Here is a 23464-nt window from a genome sequence, read left to right as displayed (position 1 = left end):
CCAGCCGCTGCAAACGAACTCCAGATGCCTGCTCTCCCTTGTGCATCTGGCTTACGTGGGTCCTGGAGAATCAAACTGGGGTAATTTGGCTTTGCAGGCAAACACCTTTACCACCAAGCCATCTCTCCAGCCCCTTACGTTGTATTTATTGGCAAGACACACACACAGAGAGACCTCTTGTCACTATGAATGAACTCCAGAAGCATGAGCCATGTTGTGCATCTGGCTTTACATGGGTTTTGGAAATTGAACCTGGGAGGGCAGGCTTTGCAAGCAAGTGACTAACCACTGAGCCATCTTCACAGCCATAAAATATTTTTATTTATTTATTTGAGATACAGAGAGAGAGAGAGAGAGAGAGAGGCAGTGAATATAGGCATGGCAGGGACTCCTGCCACTGAAAATGAATTGCAGATGCATGTGCCACTTGGTGTATCCAGTTTTATGTGGATACTGGGGAATCAAACCCAGGCTTTAAGCTTTGCAAAAAACCACCTTCAACTGTTGAGAAATCTAACCCTGAGGATGGGTTTAAATTCTCAACAAATCCTAAGAAAATTCTGAATACAATTATAGAGATTAATTAATGTGTTTTCCATTCTTTTTTTTTCTGGTTTTTCGAGGTAGGGTCTCACTCAGGCTCAGGCTGACCTGGAATGTTACTGGGCTGGAAAGACGGCTTAGCAGTTAAGGTGCTTGTCTGCAAAGTTAAAGGATCCAGGTTCAATTATCCAGGACCCATGTAAACCAGATGCACAAAGTGGCACATGTGTCTGGAGTTCCTTTGCAGTGGCTGAAGGCCCTGGCTTTCCCATTCTCGTTCTCTCTCTCTCTCTCCTCTTTCTCTCTCTCTCTTTCCCTCTTTCTCTCTGTCTCAAATAAATAAAAATTTTAAAATATTACTATTCATTTATTTCCAGGCAAAGAGAGAGAGAGTATGAACATGGTCTTCTTGCCACTGCATGCAAACTCCAGATACATGTCCCACTTTGTGCATCTGGTGCTACATGGTACAAACTCCAGACACATGTGCTCCCTTGTGTATCTGGCTTATGTGAGGCCTGGGGAATAGAACCAGGGTCCTTGGCTTCACAGGCAAACACCTAACCACTAAGCCATTTCCTAAGCCCATAAGCAAACACCTTTAACCACTGAACCATCTCCCCACTCCCCCCACCACCCTTTTTTTTTTGCTTTTTTGAGGCAGGGTCTCACTCTGGCTCATGCTGACCTGGAATTCACTATGTAGTCTCAGGCTGGTATTGAACTTGTGGATATCCACCTACTTCTGCATCCCAAGTGCTGGTAGTAAAGGCATGTACCACCATGCCGGGCCTTCCAAAAACTATTTTTTACTTATTTATTTGGCAGAGAAAGAGAGAGAGAGAGCATGCCAGAGTCTCCAGCCACTGCAAACAAACTCCAGATGCATGTGCCTCCTTGTGCATCTGGCTTACGTGGGTCTTGGGGAATCCAACCTGGGCCCTTTGGCTTTGCAGGCAAATGCCTTAACTGCTAAGCCATCCCTCCAGTCCCCCAAAACCATGTTTTAAAGGAGTTGCGGGTGGAAAATTTAGGGCATGCTCTAGGGCATACCCACTTTCCCTCCTTTGAGCCTCTGACGACTGTTCCTGGCTGATCATTGCAGGCCCATCCTCATCACGCCTTTAGATAGTGGTGTTGTTGCTTTTTGTTTGTTAGTTTTAAAGTTCTTTTAAATTTTTCAAGGTAAGGTCTCCCTGTAGCCCAGGCTGATCTGGAATTCACTATGGAGTCTCAGGGTGACCTTGAAATGGCGATCCACCTCCCGAGTGCTGGGATCAAAGGCATGCGCCACCATGCCAGGCCAAGTTTTCCTCTTGAACTTTTGTTTAATGTCACTTGAAGAAAAAACAAAACCAAACAAGCAAACAAAAAAAGAAACCTCTTTCTGATTGTAGACCCCTTCACTAAACCTCTAATAGTGAACTCTCTTTGCCTCTGGGTGAGTAAAGGGTTACTGTGGACTGAGCTGAACTTAAAGTACAGCTCTAAGCAGCAGCCAGAGCATTTTCTTCAGGGCGCACCCCGTGAATGCCTGTCTCCTGTCCTCCTTCAATGCCAGCCTCAGACGCTTCTCCCTTTTGGCAGCGATTCCAGGGTCTTTTTTGAGCAAGGCGCTACAAGGATCGGCGGCTCGTATAAAAAGCTGGTATACCGTGAGTACACAGATGGCTCCTTCACACGCCAAAAGCAAAGAGGCCCTGAGGAGGAGCACTTTGGAGTCCTGGGTGAGTCTGTGCTGAATACTCATGGCTGGGACACTCTCTTCCAGGGCCACCCCAACCTCAAAAAGAATAGAATTTGCAGGATCCACAGTTCATTTCTACCTAGGCTTGATTTAAATAGCTCACTGAGTTATGAAAGTTCGCTTTTAGCTAAAAGTGCCCTCCCTAAGATACACATGTGGGACATTAATGAGACAGGTTGAATCTGTCTAGAGAGCTGCCCCAGGAAAGCCCAGAGTTCTCACCCTAAACCCGTGTAGCTGGTCATCAGAATCAGTCTCAGACTGTCATGACTCTTGTGCCCATTAGCTATGTGACTTTAGAAAGGAACGTAACTTTCTGTATCTGCTTATCTCTGAGAAATGGACACAATAAGGGTTTCTATTTCATGACATTGTATTAAGGAGTAAATGAGTCATTGCACGCAAAGAAGCTCTCAATAAATGTCATTTTGCAAAAGCCAGGCATGGTGGTACACCCCATTAATCCCAGCACTTGGGAGGCAGAGGTAGGAGGATCACCGTAAGTTCAAGGTCACCCTGAGACTACATACATTCTATGTCAGCCTGGGCAAGAGGGAGACCCTACCTCAAACAAACAAACAAACAAATGTAGTTTTGCATATTGCATTAAATAGTTATTACTAAACGTCTATATCTTAATTGATAAAAGTAACTTTAGAGATGGAAAATCTAAAACAGTGACATCCTTCTCACTCAAGACAATGTAACTTAATCCTAGCCTCAGAAAACTAGACTGAAGAAAGTCTACACACTCCAGACAGATTTTGTGTAGATGTGTAGACACTCTGAATCAATTTTGGGTGTGTGTATTGTATGGGTAGTATGCAGCGGTGTGTGTGTGTGTGTGTGTGTGTGTGAGCACATGCGTGCATGCACGTGCATCCTACATCCTCCTCAATCATTCTCCTGCCTTAGTTCCTTCGGAATCTCTCACTGAACCTGGGGTGCACAGCTTTTCTGCTTAGTCTTTCTAAACAGCAAGGCTGTGGCCCTCCTGTCTCCACCCCCTCAGTGCTGGGGTTACAAGCATGTGAGGTCACACTCAGATTTAAATTTTTTTTTAAATATTTATTTATTTATTTATTTATTTGAGAGAAGGAGAGAGAGAGAGAAAGAGACCGAGAGGAGAGAGAGAGAATGGGTGCACCAGGGCCTCCAGCCACTGAAAATGAACTCCAGATACATGTGCCACCTTGTGCATCTGGCCTACGTGGGCCCTGGGGAATCAAACCTAGATCCTTGGGCTTCACAGGCAAGTGCTTTAACCACTAGGCCATCTTTCCAGTCCCACACCCAGCTTTTTATGTGGGAGCAGGGGATTGAACTCAGGTTCTTAAGCTTGTGGGGCAAGTACTCGTGCCCTTGAGCCATCTCCCTAGCCCCTCTGAATCAACCTTGTAATGTAAAAATTTTATTAACTTGGGGGAAATACTCAAATTCATTAACTTGAAGCTGGACCAAAGATTCTTGCCTTTTTCCAATCTCGGAGTCTTAGATTAGATCAATAATGGAATTTGAAAGAAAAACAAGCTTTCTAAGTTGCCACAAAAACCATCTTGCTCCCGGTGGTTCTTTTCAAAAGAGGCCACCAAAGAAAGAAAGTGTCCCCTACACTCTGCATGCTGTATGAATGACCATAAGGATAATTCATTCTTTCTTTGTCCCTAGGTCCTGTCATTTGGGCAGAGGTGGGAGATGCCATCAAAGTCACCTTTCATAACAAAGGACCTTATCCCCTCAGTATTCAGCCAATTGGAGTGAGGTTCACTGAGGACAATGAGGGCACATACTATGCCCGCTCTGCTCAACCCTCAACAAAAAGTAAGTGCACCCCATAACCACTCTCAACAGCACCCCAGTGTCCCTCTGTACTGACCACTTGTGTCCTGCAAAAACTGAAGACAAGACTCCTAAGAAGACTGCTCATGTCATCTTTAGGCATCTTCCCAAATAGTAAATAACCCTTTTCTATCCTTTATGATCAGTTTATGGAGCTGGATAACTATTGACAATCCTGGTGATAATTTAGTTGGGTTATATTGATCATACGTTTCTAAATACTAAAAGGTTCCTGTAATTATAAGAAAGTTAGTTACTCATTTTAGGAATGTTGAAAAAATATAGAAAGTTATAACTAAAAAATATTAATTATGCATAGATCTATACACAACCATATATATGTTTCTCCAAGGTAAGGTCTGGCTCTAGCCCAGGCTGACCTGGAATTCACTAATTCACTATGTAGTCTCAGAGTGGCCTTGAACTCACAGCAATCCTCCTAACTCTGCTTCCTGGGTGCGGGGATTAAAGGCATGTGCCACCACACCCAACTTGACTATTTATATTTATCAAGGCCTAGAATAAAAATCTAGAGATTTTTGTTACCACTGTGACTTTGATTGAGTTAGTCAGACTGTGGCCTCAGTTACCTCAAGAAAAAATCTGGAAAATTAGAAAAGGATCACAAGCAAAATTCCTTTGAATTCTATGATTACTTTCTGTCCCATTGACAGAAAATGTAGTGACCAGCCCCAGTGCCAGACATTGCTCCAGCTTATGGAAGGATAGCAATGCTTGCCTTCAAGATGAAGTTGTTTGGGAGAGAAATATACCTATTCTCAGCGGCTGTGAGCCACAAGAGGGACACCAATCCCAGACAGACATTTTTCTTTTCTTATTTATTTGAGAGAGAGAGAGAATGGGCACTCCAGGGCCTCCAGCCACTGCAAACGAACTCCAGATGCATGTGCCACTTTCTGCATCTGGCTTACGTGGGTCCCGAGAAATTGAACCGTGGTCCTTTGGCTTTGCAGGCAAATGCCTTAACCGCTATGCCATCTCTCCAGCCCCCAGACAGACATTTTAAGGGAGCTTCCTGAGTTAACCATGCTACTGGGTCAGTCTGCCAGCACAAGTGGGTCTCCATTCTAACTCAGAACAGGGAATTCGGAAGCGGGTTGGTAACCCCAGCCCACTCTGCGGCTCAGGAGACCACGTTCAGAAACACACGCGTAACTTCCCTGATGTGACCCTGCTTGCAGGCATGGCTCCTCCTCACGCGGCATCTCACGTGCCACCCAAAGCAACTTTCACCTACGTGTGGACTGTCCCCAAAGACGCAGGACCCACGCATGCAGATCCTGCCTGCCTCTGTCGGATGTACTATTCCGCTGCGGACCCCACCAAAGATCTATTCACTGGACTTGTTGGCCCATTGAAGATATGCAAAAAGGGAAGCTTACTTGCAGATGGGAGACAGGTAAATCCAAACAGGGACTTATGCCAATATTTTTTGCATTATCATTTTCTTAGGGACAATTCTGGGTTTTAAGGTACTGAGTAGTTTACACATGACTAGTTTAAAATTTTGATGTATAAGATCTGTCCAATGGCTGGCCACTGTGATATGGTCACAACTCTTGTGATACATGGTTGCTAAACCAAAGTCACAAAAACTGAGGCAAGAGTATCAAAAGTTTGAACAAATCTGGGCCACATAGCAAGACTCTAAAGGGGGGGAAAAAAACAAACCTGCATTATGCAATGATTTTTTTCTGGCTAAAATATCTCAAATGGATTAGAAATTAAGATTGTCTATGGGACCATATCTTTTATGATACAGTGAGCAATAAGAAAAAGGTCCTTTGACTTAGCATTATAACCCATCATTGCTTTAATCTCAATGATAAGTATTTTAAACCAGGTGTGGTGGTGTACATCCTTATCCCAAGTACTCAGGAAGCCAAGGAAGGAGGGCTACTGTGAGTTCAAGACCAGCCTGGGACTACAGAGTGAGTTCCAGGTCAGCCTGGGCTAGAGCAAGATCTTGCCTCAGAAAAAAAAAATTAAAAAAACAAGTATTTTATTATGTACTTTAAGGATAAGGACTCAGCCTTTGAAAGCTGCAGCAGGAGAATCAGAAGCTCAACATAATGAGTTTGAGCCCAGATTTAGCTACATGGAACCCCTTTTCAAAAAAATAAAAAGGTAGAGCCGGGCATGGTGGCGTACACCCTTAATCCCAGCACTCAGGAGGCAGAGGTAGGTGGATTGCCATAAATTCAAGGTCACCCTGAGACCACATAGTGAATTCCAGGTCAGCCTGGGCCACAGTGAGACCCTACCTAAAAAAAACAAAACAAGAATAAAGATAAAGGCTTGTAAACTGGTTTTGGTGACACATACTTATAGCACCAGAAGTTGGGGAACACAGGCAGGAGGACCACAAGTTTGAAGCCTGTGTGAACTACTGCTGTGTGACTTTTCCTGGGGAGATGGGAACAAACAACTGGTCACCCCAAGTAAGGTAATTAGCAAACCAAAACAATGACTGAACCCAAGTCCAGCTTAGTGAGCCAGTTTATTGGGACTATGGATAACTCAAAGACAGTTGTGCATCTGGCTTACATGGGTCCTGGGGAATCAAACCTAGGCCCTTTGGCTTTGCAGGCAAGTGCCTTAACCACTAAGCCAACTCTCTAGCCCCTCAAAGACAGTTGTATAACTGAAAACTCTGCCTGAGCGTGAGTGAGGTCAAGCCCACCCAGCACAAGTGAGGCCCCACATCAATTGCGTCTCTGCAGCTCCCAGCACAGCTCCCCTGCAGCTCCATTGTCTCCTGTCCCCGTAACTGCTTACGGCTTATCGAACCTCAGGCAACACGCTTCGTGACTCTTGCAACCTTCACGGCTTCCCAAGTCTTATGAGCTTCCCTCCTTCCTGACCTAGAATTCACTATGTAGTCTCAGGGTGGCCTCGAACTCAAGCAATCCTCTTGCCTCTGCTGGGATTAAAGGCAGGCACCACCACGCCCAGCTCTTTCATGACTCTTGTCATGGTTACAGTTTCTGTGAGCAATGTGTGCAGGAAGGGAGAAAGAAGTCAGCGTTATTAAGTGGAAGGAAGCTCTGGCTGTCACCCTTAACTGGTTGCCACAGTGTTGGGGACAAAGAAACTGTCTGCTTCACTAATTCTGTCTTCTCCGCACTGTTATTTTGATTTATAGAAGGATGTACAAAAGGAGTTCTACCTGTTCCCCACAGTATTTGATGAGAATGAGAGCTTGCTGTTGGATGATAATATCAAGATGTTTACCACAGCACCTGACCAAGTGGATAAGGAAGATGAAGACTTTCAGGAATCCAATAAGATGCACTGTGAGTACCTCTCCTCATCTGTCCTCCTTCCTCACCATGAGAACTGCCCTCCTCCATCTGTCTCCCTCACATCACTGTCTGGAACAGTTAAGGAACTTTTCCTGCAGTAGTACATAAATAACCTTCAAAGTCTCCCCCAACTTTTCCAGCCATAAATGGATTCATGTACGGCAACCAGCCTGGCCTCACCATGTGCCTCGGAGATGCAGTCGTGTGGTATTTGTTCAGTGCTGGAAACGAGGCCGACATACATGGGATCTACTTTTCAGGAAATACTTATCTGGCAAAAGGAGAAAGAAGAGACACTGCAAACCTCTTCCCTCATTCAAGTCAGACCCTCCTCATGTGGCCTGATACAGCAGGTACATTCCTCTACAAAAAGATAAGTTTCTCTTGGTCAATTTGTATAGTTCTGGTATAAAATCTCATAGAACATGCTGAGTGATAATCTCTTCTGACGCCTCCTATGTATATATCTCTCTTTCCTTAGAGAGGGTTAACTTAGGCCAATCTTGTATGAAACTGACACTACATAGGTCTCTTCTTTATTTTAAGATTATTTATTTATTAGAAGCAGAGAAAGGGAGGGAAAGAGAGAGAGAATGGGCACGCCAGGACATCCAGCCACTGCAAATGAACTCCAGATGCATGTGCCACCTTGTGCATCTGGCTTTCGTGGGACCTGGAGAATCGAACTGAGGTCCTTAGGCTTCACAAGCAAGCACCTTAACTGCTAAGCCATCTCTCCAGCCCGAGGTCTCTTCTGTATGTATTGTGGGGAGGAGGGGGATAAGAATAAGAAATGAGTGGGCTGTGGTTTCTTCTAATTCACAGGGCAGAATCCCTAAGGCAGTCTATTCCCAGAAACAGTCCTTTGAAAGGTAGCTGGGATAGTGAACTAGAACTCTGTGTCTAAACTTTGAAATGTGCCTCTATAACCCCACCTGGAGTTGGCCTGTTGGTTGCTGGCAACTGAATTTTCTATGCTAGAACTGTAGCCATGCATAGTAGTTACCTGGGGCAAAAATATCTGACCAGAAGCCGTTTATCAAAGTGAGCTTATTTCTGCTTAGTTTCAAGGGCACTCTTCATCATGGTAGGGAAACCATGACAGGCCTAAGCAGGAAGCCTGTGTCACATCTTCATTGCAGTGGGAAGGAAGCAGTCTGAGTCCTGGGCTTGGAGCTGGGCTGTGTTGCCCCAAAGCCCACCTCCAATGACACACTTTCTCCAGCAAGGCTCTACCTCCCAAAGGCCCCATTGCCTTCCTAAATTAGCACCAGCTGGAAACCAAGTTCAAAACACATGAGCCTTTGGGGGACACATCATTCAAGCCACCACACCATGCAACTTGAAAGACACTTGTGGTCCTGACTCTCAATGATTGAATTGAAACATAAGGATTGTAATCACAGCCGGGCATGGTGGCACACATCTTTAATCCCAGCACTTGGGAGGCAGAAGCAGGAGGATCACCGTGAGTCCGAGGCCACCCTGAGACTACATAGCGAATTCCAGGCCAGGCTGGGCTAGAACAAGACCCCACCTCAAAAAAATAAAAACAAAAAAAAGGATTATAATCAGAATATTAAAGTATGCTGCCTTGTTTCCAGCCTGATTTGGCTCCTTGGGTACCTCTTGAAGTTACAGCAGACCCAGTGTCAGATTCTCATGCCTTTCACAGATCTACAGACAAAAACAGACAAGAGACATGGTGTTCCTTGGCGCTGTGGCTCTAATGCAGGGAGTTAGATAGTAAGCATGTGTGTCAGTACACACAGGTGAGGTAGTTGTTAAGTCATGAAGAAGCTTAGAGTAGGGAAGAAGATGATGACTAATGGGGAGGGGGCCCCAAAGCTCCCTAAGAAGAGACCTCTGTGGGCACCGCTGAAGAAGGGGTCCAGGCAGAGGAACGCAAAGGCGCACACTTGACCTGCTCTTGGAGCAACGCGGCCCCTGCGGCTGGAGCAGTGACGCCATGAGCCCTGGGAAGCCGGATCGTCTCACTGGGGTCATGAGGTGGACTAAGTGGGGACACAGAGGACCCTGAGCGCACGAGTAACCTGTTTTCTCATTTGATTCTCCAGGGACTTTTGATGTTGAGTGCCTTACAACGGATCACTACACGGGCGGCATGAAGCAAAAATACACTGTGAAGCCCTGCGAGGGGAAGTCTGGGGACTCCACCCTCTACCTGGGAGAAAGGACCTACTACGTGGCATCGGTGGAGGTGGAATGGGATTACTCGCCGCACAGGGACTGGGAGAAGGAGCTGCATCATCTACAAGAGCAAAAGTAATTCTCCGGCTCGGGGCTCCTTTGCTCAGCTCCTAGTGTAACCTCACTGTCAGGAAAGAAGCACGCCAGCCCTGAGTACTAACCAAACGCTGGTGTGCCGGAGGCTGCCTTCCTCTGAGCGGTCCTGGCTTTGTGGAGTCTCTGTCTTGCTCCGTCTTCTTCCATTCATGTGCTATTAGCTCGTCGTTCACGATCAGACCCAACCAAAATGAACGCTGATATTCAGAGCTGAAATAGTATTTTCTTTACCAACTACTGGTTGCTTACGTTTTTAACTCCCAGTTTTAGTGTAATAATCAATCCTTTCATATTTTAAAATATTTTTTTGTTCATTTATTTATTTATTTGAGAGCGACAGACACAGGGAGAAAGACAGATAGAGGGAGAGAGAGAGAATGGGCGTGCCAGGGCTTCCAGCCACTGCAAACGAACTCCAGATGTGTGCGCCCCCTTGTGCATCTGGCTAACGTGGGACCTGGGGAACCGAGCCTCGAACCGGGGTCCTTAGGCTTCACAGGCAAGCGCTTAACTGCTGAGCCATCTCTCTAGCCCCCTTTCATATTTTAAATGTTTGAAAGCAGGGGTTTTTTTTTCCTCTAAGAACTTATTAGAAAGCAGTTCAAAACCATTAGTAAGAAATACATGGTGAAGAAGGACAATTAATCAGTTTGTATCTGTCTGAGGAAAGGATGGTTACTGGGGCTTCAAAGACATCCACTTCTGCTTTCTGTAAGAACTTTATTTTTTTTTATTGGGTTGGAAAATAATGAAAACCTGCCATAACTACTTCAACAGGACTATATTTTTATTCAATCTAAAATTAATTGCTGCCGGGTGTGGTGGTGCATCTCTTTAATCCCAGACTCGGGAGGCAGAGGTAGGAGGACTGCCATGAGTTCAAGGCCACCCTGAGACTCCATAGTGAATTCCAGGTCAGCCTGGGCTAGAGTGAGACCCTACCTGAAAAAACCAAAAAAAAATTTTTATTTTTTTCTAATTTTGTTTTTTGGAAATTTTATTTATTTTTGAGACACACACACACACACACATGCAGAGAGAGAATGGGTGCACCAGGGCCTCCAGCCACTGCAAACGACTCCAGACATATGCACCACCTTGTGCATCTGGCTCACATGGGTCCTAGGGTATCAAACAGGGTCCTTTGGCTTTGCAGACAAATGCCTTAACTGCTGAGCCATCTCTCCAACTCCCCAAAAATTGTTTAATTGCCTTTAAACATGTTTTTAACTTTATTGACAACTTCCATAACTATAGACAATAAATCATAATTCCCTACCCTTTGCTACTTTCCCCTTCACAGATCTATCATTTCCCCTCCCCCTCTCAATTAGTATCTTTTATTTTGATTTCATCATCTTTTCCTCCTATAATGAGGGTCCTGTGTAGGTAGTGTCAGGACTGCCAGGTCATGGATACCCAGGCCATTTTGTGTCTGGACCATTGCTCTGTAAGCAGTCCTACCTTCCTATGGCTTTTCATTCTTCCCGCCACCTCTTCCCCAGTGGACCCTGAGCCTTGGAGGGTGTGATGGAGATGTCTCAGTGCCGAGCACTCCTCTGTCACTTCTTCTCAGCACCACGGTGCCTTCTCTGTCATCCCAGTGGTCACCGCCATCTAACAGAGAAGCTTCTAGAACCAAAAGTGAGAGTAGCATTAATATGTGGGTATGAATGTTAAGTGTTTACAGGGTTAATTGCATTTTTTTATGCAAACATTGACCTGAGTTTGGTTTTCTTTTTTCAAGCGTTTCAAATGTATTTTTAGATAAGGGAGAGTTTTTCATAGGCTCCAAGTACAAGAAAGTTGTGTACCGGCAGTTCACAGACAGCACCTTCCAAGTTCCAGTGCAGAGGACGGCAGCAGAAGAACACCTGGGAATTCTGGGTAAGAAGGGCTCCACCTTATCCTGTGTGGGTAGCAATGAGCAGCCATCACCCATGAGTGGGTTGCATTTTTTTGGATTCATATATCAAAGATAATCTAATCAAAAATTTAAATCAGTGATTCAATAGAAAGTATGACATGAGTTTACTAAAGAATGTGGATAATTCTTTTGTTTTTGTCTTTTTGTTTTTTCAAGGTAGGGTCTCACTCTAGCCCAGACTGACCTGGAATTCACTATGTAGTCCCAGGCTGGCCTTGAACTCACCGCGATCCTTCTACCTCTACCTCACAAGAGCTAGGATTAAGGGTGTGTGCCACCACGCCCAGCTGAATATAGATAATTTCCATCAGAAATAATAATGAGATCCCACATACTGATTTTATTTGTATTTGGTGTTTGTCAAATTGATGTCCGTAGTCTCAGTGAACTTATTAGAAATTACTTCCTAATAAAATTCTCAACTAACCAAATTCTCTCTGTTACCCTACCCAAAAAAAGAAAGAAGGAAAGAAAGAAACCAAATGAGCGCAGCTATTTTCTTTTAAATGTATTTATTTATATATCAAGAGCCATAAGAACAAGACAGTCTAACTTGAAAACCATGAGCCTGAACCCCTTCCTATGGCTCACATGATCAGAGTTCTCCTGGAGCTTGCTTATCTTGGGCTTTTATTATTATTGTTTTTACTTGAGAGACACAGAGTCAGACAGAAGGAGAGAGAAGGAGAGAGAGAATGGGCGAGCCAGGGCCTCAAGCCACTGTTAAACTCCAGACACATGTGCCATCTTGTGCATTTTGCTTAGGTGGGTCCTGGGGAATCAAACCTAGGTCCTTTGGCTTTTCAGGCAAATGCCCTAACCGCTAAGCCATCTCTCCAGCCCCATCTTCAGCTTTTAGAATAAGACACCCAAGAGGGGGGAAATGGCCTCGTTGCAGGGTAACAGAAACTCACCAGACGAGAAACAACTAAACCTGGCCACAGGTTGGAGGGCTAGCCTCATCCTTCCCAGGTTGTCACTGTCCTGACTCCATGCTCAGCAGTCTAGAAGCCCAAACACTGAGCCGTAAGAGCACGTCCTAAGAGTCAGCTCACCATGGTGGGACCCCTACCCCTCAGCTCACCATGGCGGGACCCCTCCTCCGCAGCTCAACATGGTGGGACCCCTACTCCCACAGCGGATTTGCACCAAGAGCTTCCCCTGGAATTGTGGATACAATTGTATTGGACACAATACAGCGCAGCCTCCATCTCTAGAGAAGTTCTTTTTGCAAGCAGAGAGAGATAGAAGAGAGGCAGACAGAGAGAATGGGTGCACTGCAAACTAAGTCCAGATGCATGCGTGCGCCCCCTTGTGCATCTGGCTTATGTGGGTACTGGGGAGACAAACCTGGGTCCTTTGGCTTCACAGGCAAACACTAAGCTACTAAGCCATTCCTTCAACCCACCTGTCTAGCTTGTTGTTTTGTTTTGTTTTTGTTTTTCGAGGTAGGGTCTCACTCTGGTCTAGGCTGACCTAGAATTCACTATGTAGTCTCAGGGTGGCTTCAAATTCACGGCGATCCTCCTACCTCTGCCTCCCGAGTGCTCGGATTAAAGGCGTGCACCACCACGCCCCACCTTTCTAGTGTGTTTTTTTGTGTTTGTTTTGTTTTTTGGTTTTTCGAGGTAGGGTCTTACGCCAGCCCAGGCTGACCTGAAATTCACTATGGAGTCTCAGGATGGCCTCGAACTCACGGCAATCCTCCTACCTCTGCCTCCCGAGGGCTGGGATTAAAGGCATGTGCCACCACGCCCGGCTCTCGTGTCTTGATATCCACATCCTCTGGGACCTGGGTGCATCCACAACTGTAACAGCACAAGGCCGGGGAAGGTGGAGGAGGACACTCCATCCTCCACGCTGAGCAGGTTGCCTGACCTTGTCCCTTGATTACTAGGTGGAAGTTACACGTTAACAGAAAAATAAGCCTCTCTTCCTGTGCACTCTTTCCAGGCCCACAACTTCATGCAAATGTTGGAGACAAAGTTAACATTGTCTTCAAAAACATGGCAACGCGGCCCTACTCCATACATGCGCACGGGGTGAGGACAGAGGCTTCCACGGTTACTCCAACACTACCAGGTATTTAAATGAAGGCAGGGGTGGGGAAGGAGGCCTGAAGATGTCATAGCTCTCCCAGTGACAAGAGTCAGATGTTCCCCCCCCTTCTGAAAGAGTGTTTTGGGAGGAAATGAAAGGGAAGGCAGTGATGAGGGGTGCAGGGGTAGAATGCTTGCACCCGGAACAAGCACATGCTCACACCGTGAAAGAAACCCACAGGACATCGGGTGCGGTGGCGCATGTCTTTAATCCCAGCACTCAGGAGGCAGAGGTAAGAGGATCGCCATGAGTTCGAAGCCACCCTGAGGCTTTTCAGTGAATTCCAGGTCAGCCTGGGCTAGAGCAAAACCCTACCTGGGAAAACCAAAAAAGAAAAAGAAAAAAATATCCACAGGAGCTACAAGGAAGAAATTGAGAGGGACTGGGCATTTAAAACCATTCCAGGGTAAATGTCTACGTTGAATTACAACATGCTTGGGATGACATCTGCACACAGCCTGGGGCCAAATGTGTGCATTTCAGCCTCTCAGACAAGGGAGAGTTTTAAGACTTTTTTTTTGTTTATTTTTATTTATTTATTTGAGAGCAACAGACAGGGAGAGAATGGGAGCACCAGGGCTTCCAGCCACTGCAAATGAACTCCAGACGCGTGCGCCCCCTTGTGTATCTGGCTAACATGGGTCCTGGGGAACCGAGCCTCGAACCGGGGTCCTTAGGCTTCACAGGCAAGCGCTTAACTGCTAAACCATCTCTCCAGCCCAACGGAGAATTTTAAATTACCTTGCATTTAGTCCGGCATCTCTCACATTCTCGTTCAACAAATGTTTACTTAACATAATTACTGAAATACTCTGTACACACAGGTATATTCCTTTAATAAGGGCTGTGTTTTTCTTCTTCTACTTGTAGTTTCTAGGAAGAGACTTGTTTAAACTCTCAGCAGTTCCCAAGTACATGAAATGAAAAAAATTAAAATATGCATGTGAAGTTGCTCTCATGAATTTAGGGGAATATGAGTAAAAATGCATGTCCTTGTGTTCTTCTCAGACAGATGAACAAACCTGAGAAAGATAACTACATACATGTGTTGGGCACTGAGCAATATTGTAAAAAGACAGGGGACAAGTGTGGCAAGGGTGCCAGTTTGGGGGCAGTCAGGAGAGCTGGGACTCGGTAAAGACACCTGACTGATAAAGGGGTTGCGGCTTGAAGTGGTGGGGCAAGATTCTAGGGCCCAAGATGGGAGTATGCTTAGTGTGTCCAAGAAACAGCAAAGGAGGGCCTGGAGAGATGGCTTAGCAGCTAAGGTGTTTGCTTGTGACGCCTAAGGACCCGGGTCTGATTCCCCAGTACCCATGTAAGCCAGATGCACAGAGCTGAAAGCCCTGGTGTGCCCGTTCTCTCTTTTTTCTATCTCTCAAATAAATAATGTTTTTATTTATTTCCACTATACACGAATTCCAGATGCATGCGCTACTTGGTGCATCTGACTCTGTGTGGGTGCTAGGGAATCAAGCCTGGGTTGCTGGGCTTTACAGACAAGTGCCTTAACCACTAAGCCATCTCTTCAGCCCCTTAATGAGCACTTTTAAGGGGCTTTTCTGGCAGATGTGTGGATACAGGACCGTAGGAAGGGCACCAACAGAGAGCAGTTAAGAAACTACTACAGTCACCTGCATTAAAAAAAAAAAAAAATTAAGCTGGGCATGGTGGTGCACACCTTTAATCCCAGCACTCAGGATGTAGAGGTAGGAGGATCGCCGTGAGTTCGAGGCCACCCTGAGACTACATAGTTAATTCTAGGTCAGCCTGGACTAGAGTGAAACCCCACCTTGAAAAAAAAAAATTACCAGAATATACAAGATTTGGAACCATGTAGATGCAGGTGAAGTGGTAAAAAGTTGTATTGCAATTCTGTTAAACATGGCGCTAAAGGGCTGGAGGGCTGGCTTAGTGGTTAAGGCGTTTGCCTGCAAAGCCAAAGGACCCGCATCCGCCTACCCAGGACCCACGTTAGCCAGATGCACAAGGGATACATGCATCTGGAGTTCATTTACAGTGGCTAGAGACCCTAGCGTGCCCATTCTCTCTCTCTCTCAAACAAACAAAATAAAATATAGAAAAAAAAAATACTAGAGAGGGGAGGAGAGACAGAATGGGCACACCAAGGACTCTAGCCACTGTAAATGAACTCTAGATACATGTGCCACCTTATGCATCTGGTATTACGTGGGTGTTGGGGAATACAACCTGGGCCTTAGGTTTTGCAAGCAAGCACCTTAACTGCTAAGTCCTCTCTCCAGCTTCAAAGTTTCTTGAAATTATATTAGAATGGCCATCCTTTGGCTTTGTGGGATGGCAAGTGTGCCACAGCTAATAAATTCATTGTATATACACAAAGTCATAAAGATGTTTGTTTATCTTAACACTAAACTCCTGCAAGGAATTTTTCATTAAGAACATTCTTAGTATGGATACATCATGTGTTTGGTACCATCGTTCCCCTTCCCCCTGCCCCCATTCTGCTGGGGCCCTCCCCAGTTCGGTTGCTGGTACTCCCCAGAGGGTTATGGGTTGTACACTGTAAGAGAAGCAATGAGATATTGGGGGAAGGGCAATCCTTCTGGGTATGCCATCCCAACCTACGGCTCTTACCATCTTTCCACCCCCACTTCCACAAAATTCCCTGAGCGGTGGTGGGTGAGTTTTGAGTCTACTTCAGTGATGAGCTCTTAGGAGCCTCTGGGTCTCTGCTTTGGTAGGCGTTGAGTATCCTCAGCGTCTGTCTCATTCACCATGGCACCTACCATCAGGTTCAAGAATTTTGAAGACTATTTTTTTTAACATTTTTATTAAGAACTTTAATAAACAAACATACTGTAGTTGGATCATAATTTCCACCCTATTACCCTCTATTACCCCCCTTTCCCCATGCCCATTACAGTGAGCACCCTCCTCTTTCCAAGTAGTCCTGTCTTGATGTCTAATTCTTTTTGTCCTCCATGTTAAAATGTTGATGGGTGGGCTAAGGAGATGGCTTAGCGGTTAAGTGCTTGCCTGCAAAGCCAAAGGACCCAGGTTTGATTTCCCCAGGACCCACATAAGCCAGATGTACAAGGTGACACATGCATCTGAAGTTGTTTGCAGTGGCTGGAGGCTCCGTGTGCCCATTCATACTCTCTCCTCCCCCCTCCCTCTCAGCCTCCTCTCTCAAATAAATACAAATAAAACATAAAAAAAAATTTTAATGTTGATGGGCTCAGAAATGTGCAGGTCTGTGGAGGTAATAACAACCATTGTGAGGTCACAAATGCCCCAGTCAGGTCACATCTGCAGGGCAGTGCCCAAAATACTCCTCCCCATCCTCTGGCTCTTACTTTCTCTCTGCCCCCTCTTCTTTAATGTTCTCTAAACTGTGGAGGATGATACAGTCTCCTTTAGTGCTGGGCTCCCAATGGCCTCTTATTTTCAGCTTTGAAGAGTTTTGAGTCTCCTCAGTGTCTATCACCATCTCCCTGGAGACAGTCCTCCGGCAGCAGTGAGAACAGCACTCACATTCTTTCTGTCACATCCTCTGCAGTGTTCCCTGAGCCCTGGAGGGTGACACAGATGACTTGTCCAGTGCTAAGCACATTTCCAGGTTCTGTTTCTGGGTCACTGGTTATCAGGGCTAAATATAAATATGCATGCGTGCACATGGGCGCACATGTGTGTATGTGTGTGTGTGTGTGTGTCTGTCTGTCAGAGAGACACAGAAGCCAAATATAACCAGTTACACACATCTGATTCATTTAGGTGAGACTCGTACTTACATATGGCAAATCCCAGAAAGATCGGGTGCTGGCATTGAGGACTCGCCGTGCATCCCATGGGCTTACTACTCAACCGTGGACCAAGTTAAGGTAAAACTCAAACCACTTGTGTTTCATTTGTGCCTCAGAAAGCCACAAACAGAAAGCCCAGAGGCAAAGTTAGTTATCCTGGTCTCCAAACCATGTTAAAATCCCGGAAAATGAAGTTGCTCTGACATCTCCTTCGATAGAAATACGACTTGAATCCAGATCTCTTTTGTCCCCCTGCCTACAATAATAGTTCAGTTCATTCTTTCGCACCATCCCTGTAGTTCAAGTTCTTGAAATCTGTTTCAATGACTGCCTCATAGGCTCTGGCTTTTCCTCCTGTAAATATTCCTTCACTGACCATAATGACTGGACTAAAATGCAGTTTGGCTGCCATTCTGTTCTGGTTTGTTTGTTTGTTTGTTGTTTGTTTTGAGGTACAGTCTCATTCTAACCCAGGCTGACCTGGAATTCCCTATGTAGTCCCAGGGTGGCCTTAAACTCACGGTGATCATCCTACCTCTGCCTCCCGAGTGCTGGGATTAGAGGCTTGCGCCAACACACCCAGGCTCCAGTTTTTTTTTTTAAGGCTACATCTGACGCACAAGATATGATCTGATGGGCTATAGAGATGGCTTAGCAATTAAGGCACTTGTCTGCAAAGCCTAAGGACCCAAGTTCAACTCCCCAGAACCTACTTAAGCCAGATGCACAAGGGGGCACATACATCTGGAGTTTGTTTACAGTTGATGGAGGCCCTGGCGTGACAATATTCTCTCTCTCTCTCTCTCTCTCTCTATATATATATATAGATAGATAGATAGATAGATAGATAGATAGATAGATATAGATATAGATATAGATACAGATATAGATATAGATATAGATAGATATATCTGTTCCTCTTTGTCTCAAATACATAAACAAAAATATACCTTTAAAAAAAGATAGAACCTGAGACACACTAACGTGACACAGTTCAGTGATCCTCCGAAACCTAATCTACGAGCTGCTACCAACTCCCAGCATGTCAGTCTTCTCAGAAGTTCCAGATGGGCTGGAGAGATGGCTTAGCGGTTAAGCGCTTGCCTGTGAAGCCTAAGGACCCCGGTTCGAGGCTCGGTTCCCCAGGTCCCACGTTAGCCAGATGCACAAGGGGGCGCACGCGTCTGGAGTTCGTTTGCAGAGGCTGGAAGCCCTGGCGCGCCCGTTCTCTCTCTCTCCCTCTATCTGTCTTTCTCTCTATGTCTGTTGCTCTCAAATAAATAAATAAAAAATGAACAAAAAAAAAAAATTAAAAAAAAAAAAAAAAGAAGTTCCACAGTCACCTGGGGCCCTTCTCCTTGTCGTCAGCATTCTTCTCTCCATTACTGTGGCGTTTCTGTGTCTAGTCACACCCAGCCCTGTTTCCACTCTTAGACTGAGCTCCTCCTGGGCAGGGACTTGGCTTCACTCATCCATGGACAGGCAGCAAACAGCATCACGCTTGGCTCACGCTCACAGCAAAGCTCCTCACGCAGGTTTGTTTTAAACTGTGGCTCCTTAGCTAAGCCAGCGCTTGGCCTGAGCATCTTATGTTTCACCAACAGAACTAACTTTTTTCTTGCCATTGTTTCAAGTTGGTGGCATCGCTTTGGGCTAATTGCTCCACTTAAATTGGTCCCTCCTCTTGCCAGGCATGGTGGCGCATACCTTTAATCCCAACACTCAGGAGGCAGAGGTAGGAGGATCGCCATGAGTTCAAGGCCACCCTGAGACTCCAAAGTGAATTCCAGGTCAGCCTGGGCCAGAGTGAAACCCTATCTTAGAAAAACAAAAAACAAACAAACAACAACAAAAAATAAATTGGTCCCTTCAGGGGCTGGAGAGATTGTCTAGTGGTTAAGGCTTTGCCTGCAAAGCCAAAAGATCCCGGTTCGATTCTCCAGGACCCACATTAGCCAGATGCACAAGGGGGCGCATGCATCCATGCATCTGGAGCTTGTTTGCAGTGGCTGGAGGAGGCCCTGGCGCACCCATCTTCTCCCCCAGCCCCACCGCTCTCTCAAATATATTTAAAAAAATGTTTTTTAATTGGTCCCTCCAAAATTGCTAAGATCATGGGTGAGAAGGTTCCAGTCCTACAACACCCTGACCTGCACGTCACGTGTGGCTGAGGCTCTGCTTCCCTGCAGGACCTCTACAGCGGATTGATTGGCCCTCTGATTGTCTGTCGGACACATTACATGAAAGTATCCAATCCCATAAAGAAGCTGGAGTTTTCTCTTCTGTTACTCGTGTTCGACGAGAATGAGTCGTGGTACTTAGATGAGAACATCCGCACGTACTCGGATCACCCCGAGAAAGTCAACAAGGACAGCGAGGAATTCATCGAGAGCAACAAAATGCATGGTAGGACACACAAGCCCCAAGCCATCCTCCCTCTCCAAGCTAATTGCTTCTTCACCTTGCGCGTAGAATTCCACTCCCAACAATGTTGAAAGCCGTTTGCTAACTTCCCTCCCAATTTCAAGCACTTGTTCCCTTTCAAGCAAACACAATTAGGATTAAAGACCTTCATACAAAGGGACTAGAAGTCTACAATATTAGTGACCTTAAAAGATCTACTCTCCCCTATGTAGTACAAGTTCTATTGCATTAAAAAGATTCTTGGAGCCTGGTGTGGTGGCGCACGCCTTTAATCCCAGTACTTGGGAGGCAGAGATAGGAGGATTGCCATGAGTTCGAGGCCAGCCTGAGACTATGCAGTGAATTCCAAGTCAGCCTGGGCTAGAGCAATACTCTACCTTGAAAAACAAAACAAAACAAACAAAAAACTCTTGCTGGGCATCGTGGCGCATACCTTTAATCCCAGCACTCGGGAGGCAGAGGTAGGAGGATCGCCTGAGTTCGAGGTCATCCTGAGACTGCATAGTGAATTCCAGGTCAGCCTGAGCTAGAGTGAGACCTTACCTCAGGGGGGGAAAAAAACAACTGGGGCTGGAGAGCTGGCTCAGAGGTTAAGACAGTTGCCTACTGTTGCAGGCAGGTTCCTATTGCTGGTAGAAATCGCCTGACCAAGAGCAGCTTGTGGGGAAAAAAAGCGATTTACTTTGGTTTATAGGCTCAAGGGGAAGTTCCATGATGGCAGGGAAAAGGATGACATGAGCAGAGAGTGGACATCACCCACTGGTCAACATAAGGTGGACCACAGCAATAGGAGACTGTGCTAAACACTAGCAAGGGGGAGTTGGTATAACACCCATAAGCCCACCTCCACCAATACACTCCCTCCAGGAGGCGTTAATTCCCAAATCTCTATCAGCTGGGAACCTAGCACTCAGAACACCTTGAGTTTATGGGGGACACCTGCATCAAACCACACTTACAAAGCCTAAGGATCCAAGTTCATCTCCATAGTCTCCACAGTATCTGCATAAGCCAGATGCACAAGGTGGTGCTTGAGTCTGGAGCTCATTTACAATGGCTAGAGGCCCTGGCATGCCCATTTTTTTTTCTCTCTCTCTCAAATGAATACATATTTTTAAAGAATTCTTTATATTAACCTCATAATGTTTTCTGTTTAAAAAAAGTTATTGGTTTAAAATAGGCTGAAAGGTGTCACATGCTTTCCCCAGCTATTAATGGAAGAATGTTTGGAACTCTACAAGGCCTCACCATGCACGTGGGAGATGAAGTGAACTGGTATGTGATGGGCATGGGCAATGAGATCGACCTGCACACCTTACACTTTCACGGCCACAGCTTCCGATACAAGGTAAGACCCCCCCACCCCCGCGTGGTGAGGCTCGCCCTGTCTACATGGAAATGTATTTCCAATTTCAAAGAGTGAAGACGCTAGCAATTTCAAATGAGGTCCCAGCCTTCCTTAGGCCTTGAGGTCTTTCTTGAATTTCCTTTTCATGTCTGGGCTCCCAATAGCTCTGCACACAGAATTCCGAATCAGGCAATTCGAGTGGAATCGCTGGGAGAGGGTGGCCGGGCTCTCGTAACGGCGGGCCTGGCAGCAGCACTTTCCTGTAGCCCTGCCATGCCTGCTTCTAAGTCCACTCTTAGCGGCCTGCTGAGCAAGATGACCACCTCGCTATCAAGTAACTGGCATCTGCAGGTCCCAGTCCTTCGTCTACTCCTTACCCAGTGACAGCAATGGTCCTTTTAGGCATGGGTTCTTTCCATTTTTTTTTTAAATATTTTTTTTGTTCATTATTTATTTATTTGAGAGTGACAGACACAGGGAGAAAGACAGATAGAGGGAGAGAGATAGAATGGGCGCGCCAGGGCTTCCAGCCACTGCAAACAAACTCCAGACGCGTGCGCCCCCTTGTGCATCTGGCTAACGTGGGACCTGGGGAACCGAGCCTCGAACCGGGGTCCTTAGGCTTCACAGGCAAGCGCTTAACCGCTAAGCCATCTCTCCAGCCCGGGTTCTTTCCATTTTAAAAAATGTTTTATATATTTATTACTTGAGGGGGGGATAGAGAGAGGCAAAGGCAGATAGAGAATGGGCACGCCAGGGCCTGCTAGCCACTGCAAACTCCAGCTGCATTCACCCCCTTGTGCATCTAGTTTTCCGTGGGTCCTGGGAAATCGAACCTGGGTCTCTCCAGCCTCGATGTGCTTTTCTTACGTTTGAGCTAATGTACAAAAAAAATTAAAAAATACGAGCTACCAAAAAAAAAAAAATCGCAGAAAGTCTACAGCGTAATCTGTAGTCTGTTTCATGTAACACACTGGTGAACTTTCTGGGTATTCCTGCAGAAAAACAACAGTGCCCACCTCTAAATAAGACTGGGAACTGCCAGTGTGGTGACCTCCCCAACAGCTGCTTCTGCTCCCTTAATTATTGTCTTCGCCTGTAGTTGCACAAGCAGGTAGTCTAGATAGACCCAAAGGAGGCTTAGGGTTGGAATGGGGCCACAGCTTGCCCCCTTGAGTAGCAGCTTACGTTCCTGACAGGGAGGAAAAGCAGAGGCGCTGTGTAGGACGCGGTTCTCACTCATGACTTCCCTTTCTTCACACCCCTCCTTTGTACCCATCTGGTGGCCCATAGTGTTGAGGCTTTAGGAAGAACGACATAGCTCACTGTTTGTATCTGATAAAAACACGGCCAGATAGCCATCTTTTAAACCAGATGTGTCTACTTTTCTAGTACGTGATTGAATGAACTCTCACGTTTGTCACTTTTCTAATAAAGCACAGGGGCGTTTATACTTCTGATGTCTTTGATATTTTCCCCGGAACATTTCAAACGTTAGAGATGTTTCCCCAAACACCTGGAACCTGGTTACTCCACTGCCACGTGACAGATCACATCCACGCTGGGATGAAAATGACATACACTGTTCTCCCAAACGAAGGTGAGTGTGCAAGTGGCCATTCTAGAAGTCACAGATGATGAACTCGATTAAGAAGCCTATTCAGGGCTGGAAGGATGGCTTAGCCATCATTTAAAAACAAAAACTGACAGCTGGGCGTGATGGCGCACGCCTTTAATCCCAGCACTCGGGAGGCAGAGATAGGAGGATTGCCATGAGTTCGAGGCCACCCTGAGACTCCATAGTGAATTCCAGGTCAGCCTGGGCTAGAGTGAGACCCTACCTCGAAAAAAGAAAAACAAAAACACCAACAACAAAAAAAGCCTATTCTTTAAATACCTCCCAATAAGGCACACCTGTGAATTTGCTGGCATGGCTTTTGCCTTTTTCCCTTCAAACCGGGACTTTTGCTGCTAGCTCAGCTGAGTTAGGCATTTTCTGATAGCTGATACTTAAAACAGTACTAAGACTGTCTAAGCTACAACAAACTGATACGAATTTGAGCAGTAATTATACCTCAAACTGACTTAAGGGATTGGTCACATTAATGATTTGCCAAA

General features: G+C 45.9%; 1 protein-coding gene across 3 annotated transcripts in view; it reads left to right on the top strand.

The window, feature by feature from the left end:
* Positions 1 to 23464, top strand: part of LOC101610703 (ceruloplasmin) — a 69570-nt gene that overhangs the window by 35792 nt on the left and 10314 nt on the right. For all 3 annotated transcript variants that reach the window (XM_045130748.1, XM_045130746.1, XM_045130747.1), the window contains 12 exons: positions 2131 to 2270; positions 3959 to 4111; positions 5332 to 5549; positions 7296 to 7446; positions 7596 to 7808; positions 9534 to 9741; positions 11510 to 11649; positions 13643 to 13771; positions 17546 to 17652; positions 19764 to 19980; positions 21207 to 21346; positions 22784 to 22946. In XM_045130748.1, the coding sequence (XP_044986683.1) occupies positions 2131 to 2270; positions 3959 to 4111; positions 5332 to 5549; positions 7296 to 7446; positions 7596 to 7808; positions 9534 to 9741; positions 11510 to 11649; positions 13643 to 13771; positions 17546 to 17652; positions 19764 to 19980; positions 21207 to 21346; positions 22784 to 22946 (1979 nt within the window). The remainder of the gene's footprint in view (positions 1 to 2130; positions 2271 to 3958; positions 4112 to 5331; positions 5550 to 7295; positions 7447 to 7595; positions 7809 to 9533; positions 9742 to 11509; positions 11650 to 13642; positions 13772 to 17545; positions 17653 to 19763; positions 19981 to 21206; positions 21347 to 22783; positions 22947 to 23464) is intronic.

Source organism: Jaculus jaculus, chromosome 12 (genome assembly GCF_020740685.1).
Source record: "Jaculus jaculus isolate mJacJac1 chromosome 12, mJacJac1.mat.Y.cur, whole genome shotgun sequence".
In the NCBI taxonomy this organism is placed as follows: Eukaryota; Metazoa; Chordata; class Mammalia; order Rodentia; family Dipodidae; genus Jaculus; species Jaculus jaculus.
The sequence above is the reverse complement of the archived record's forward strand: the minus strand, read 5'-3'. Positions and strand labels throughout refer to the sequence as shown.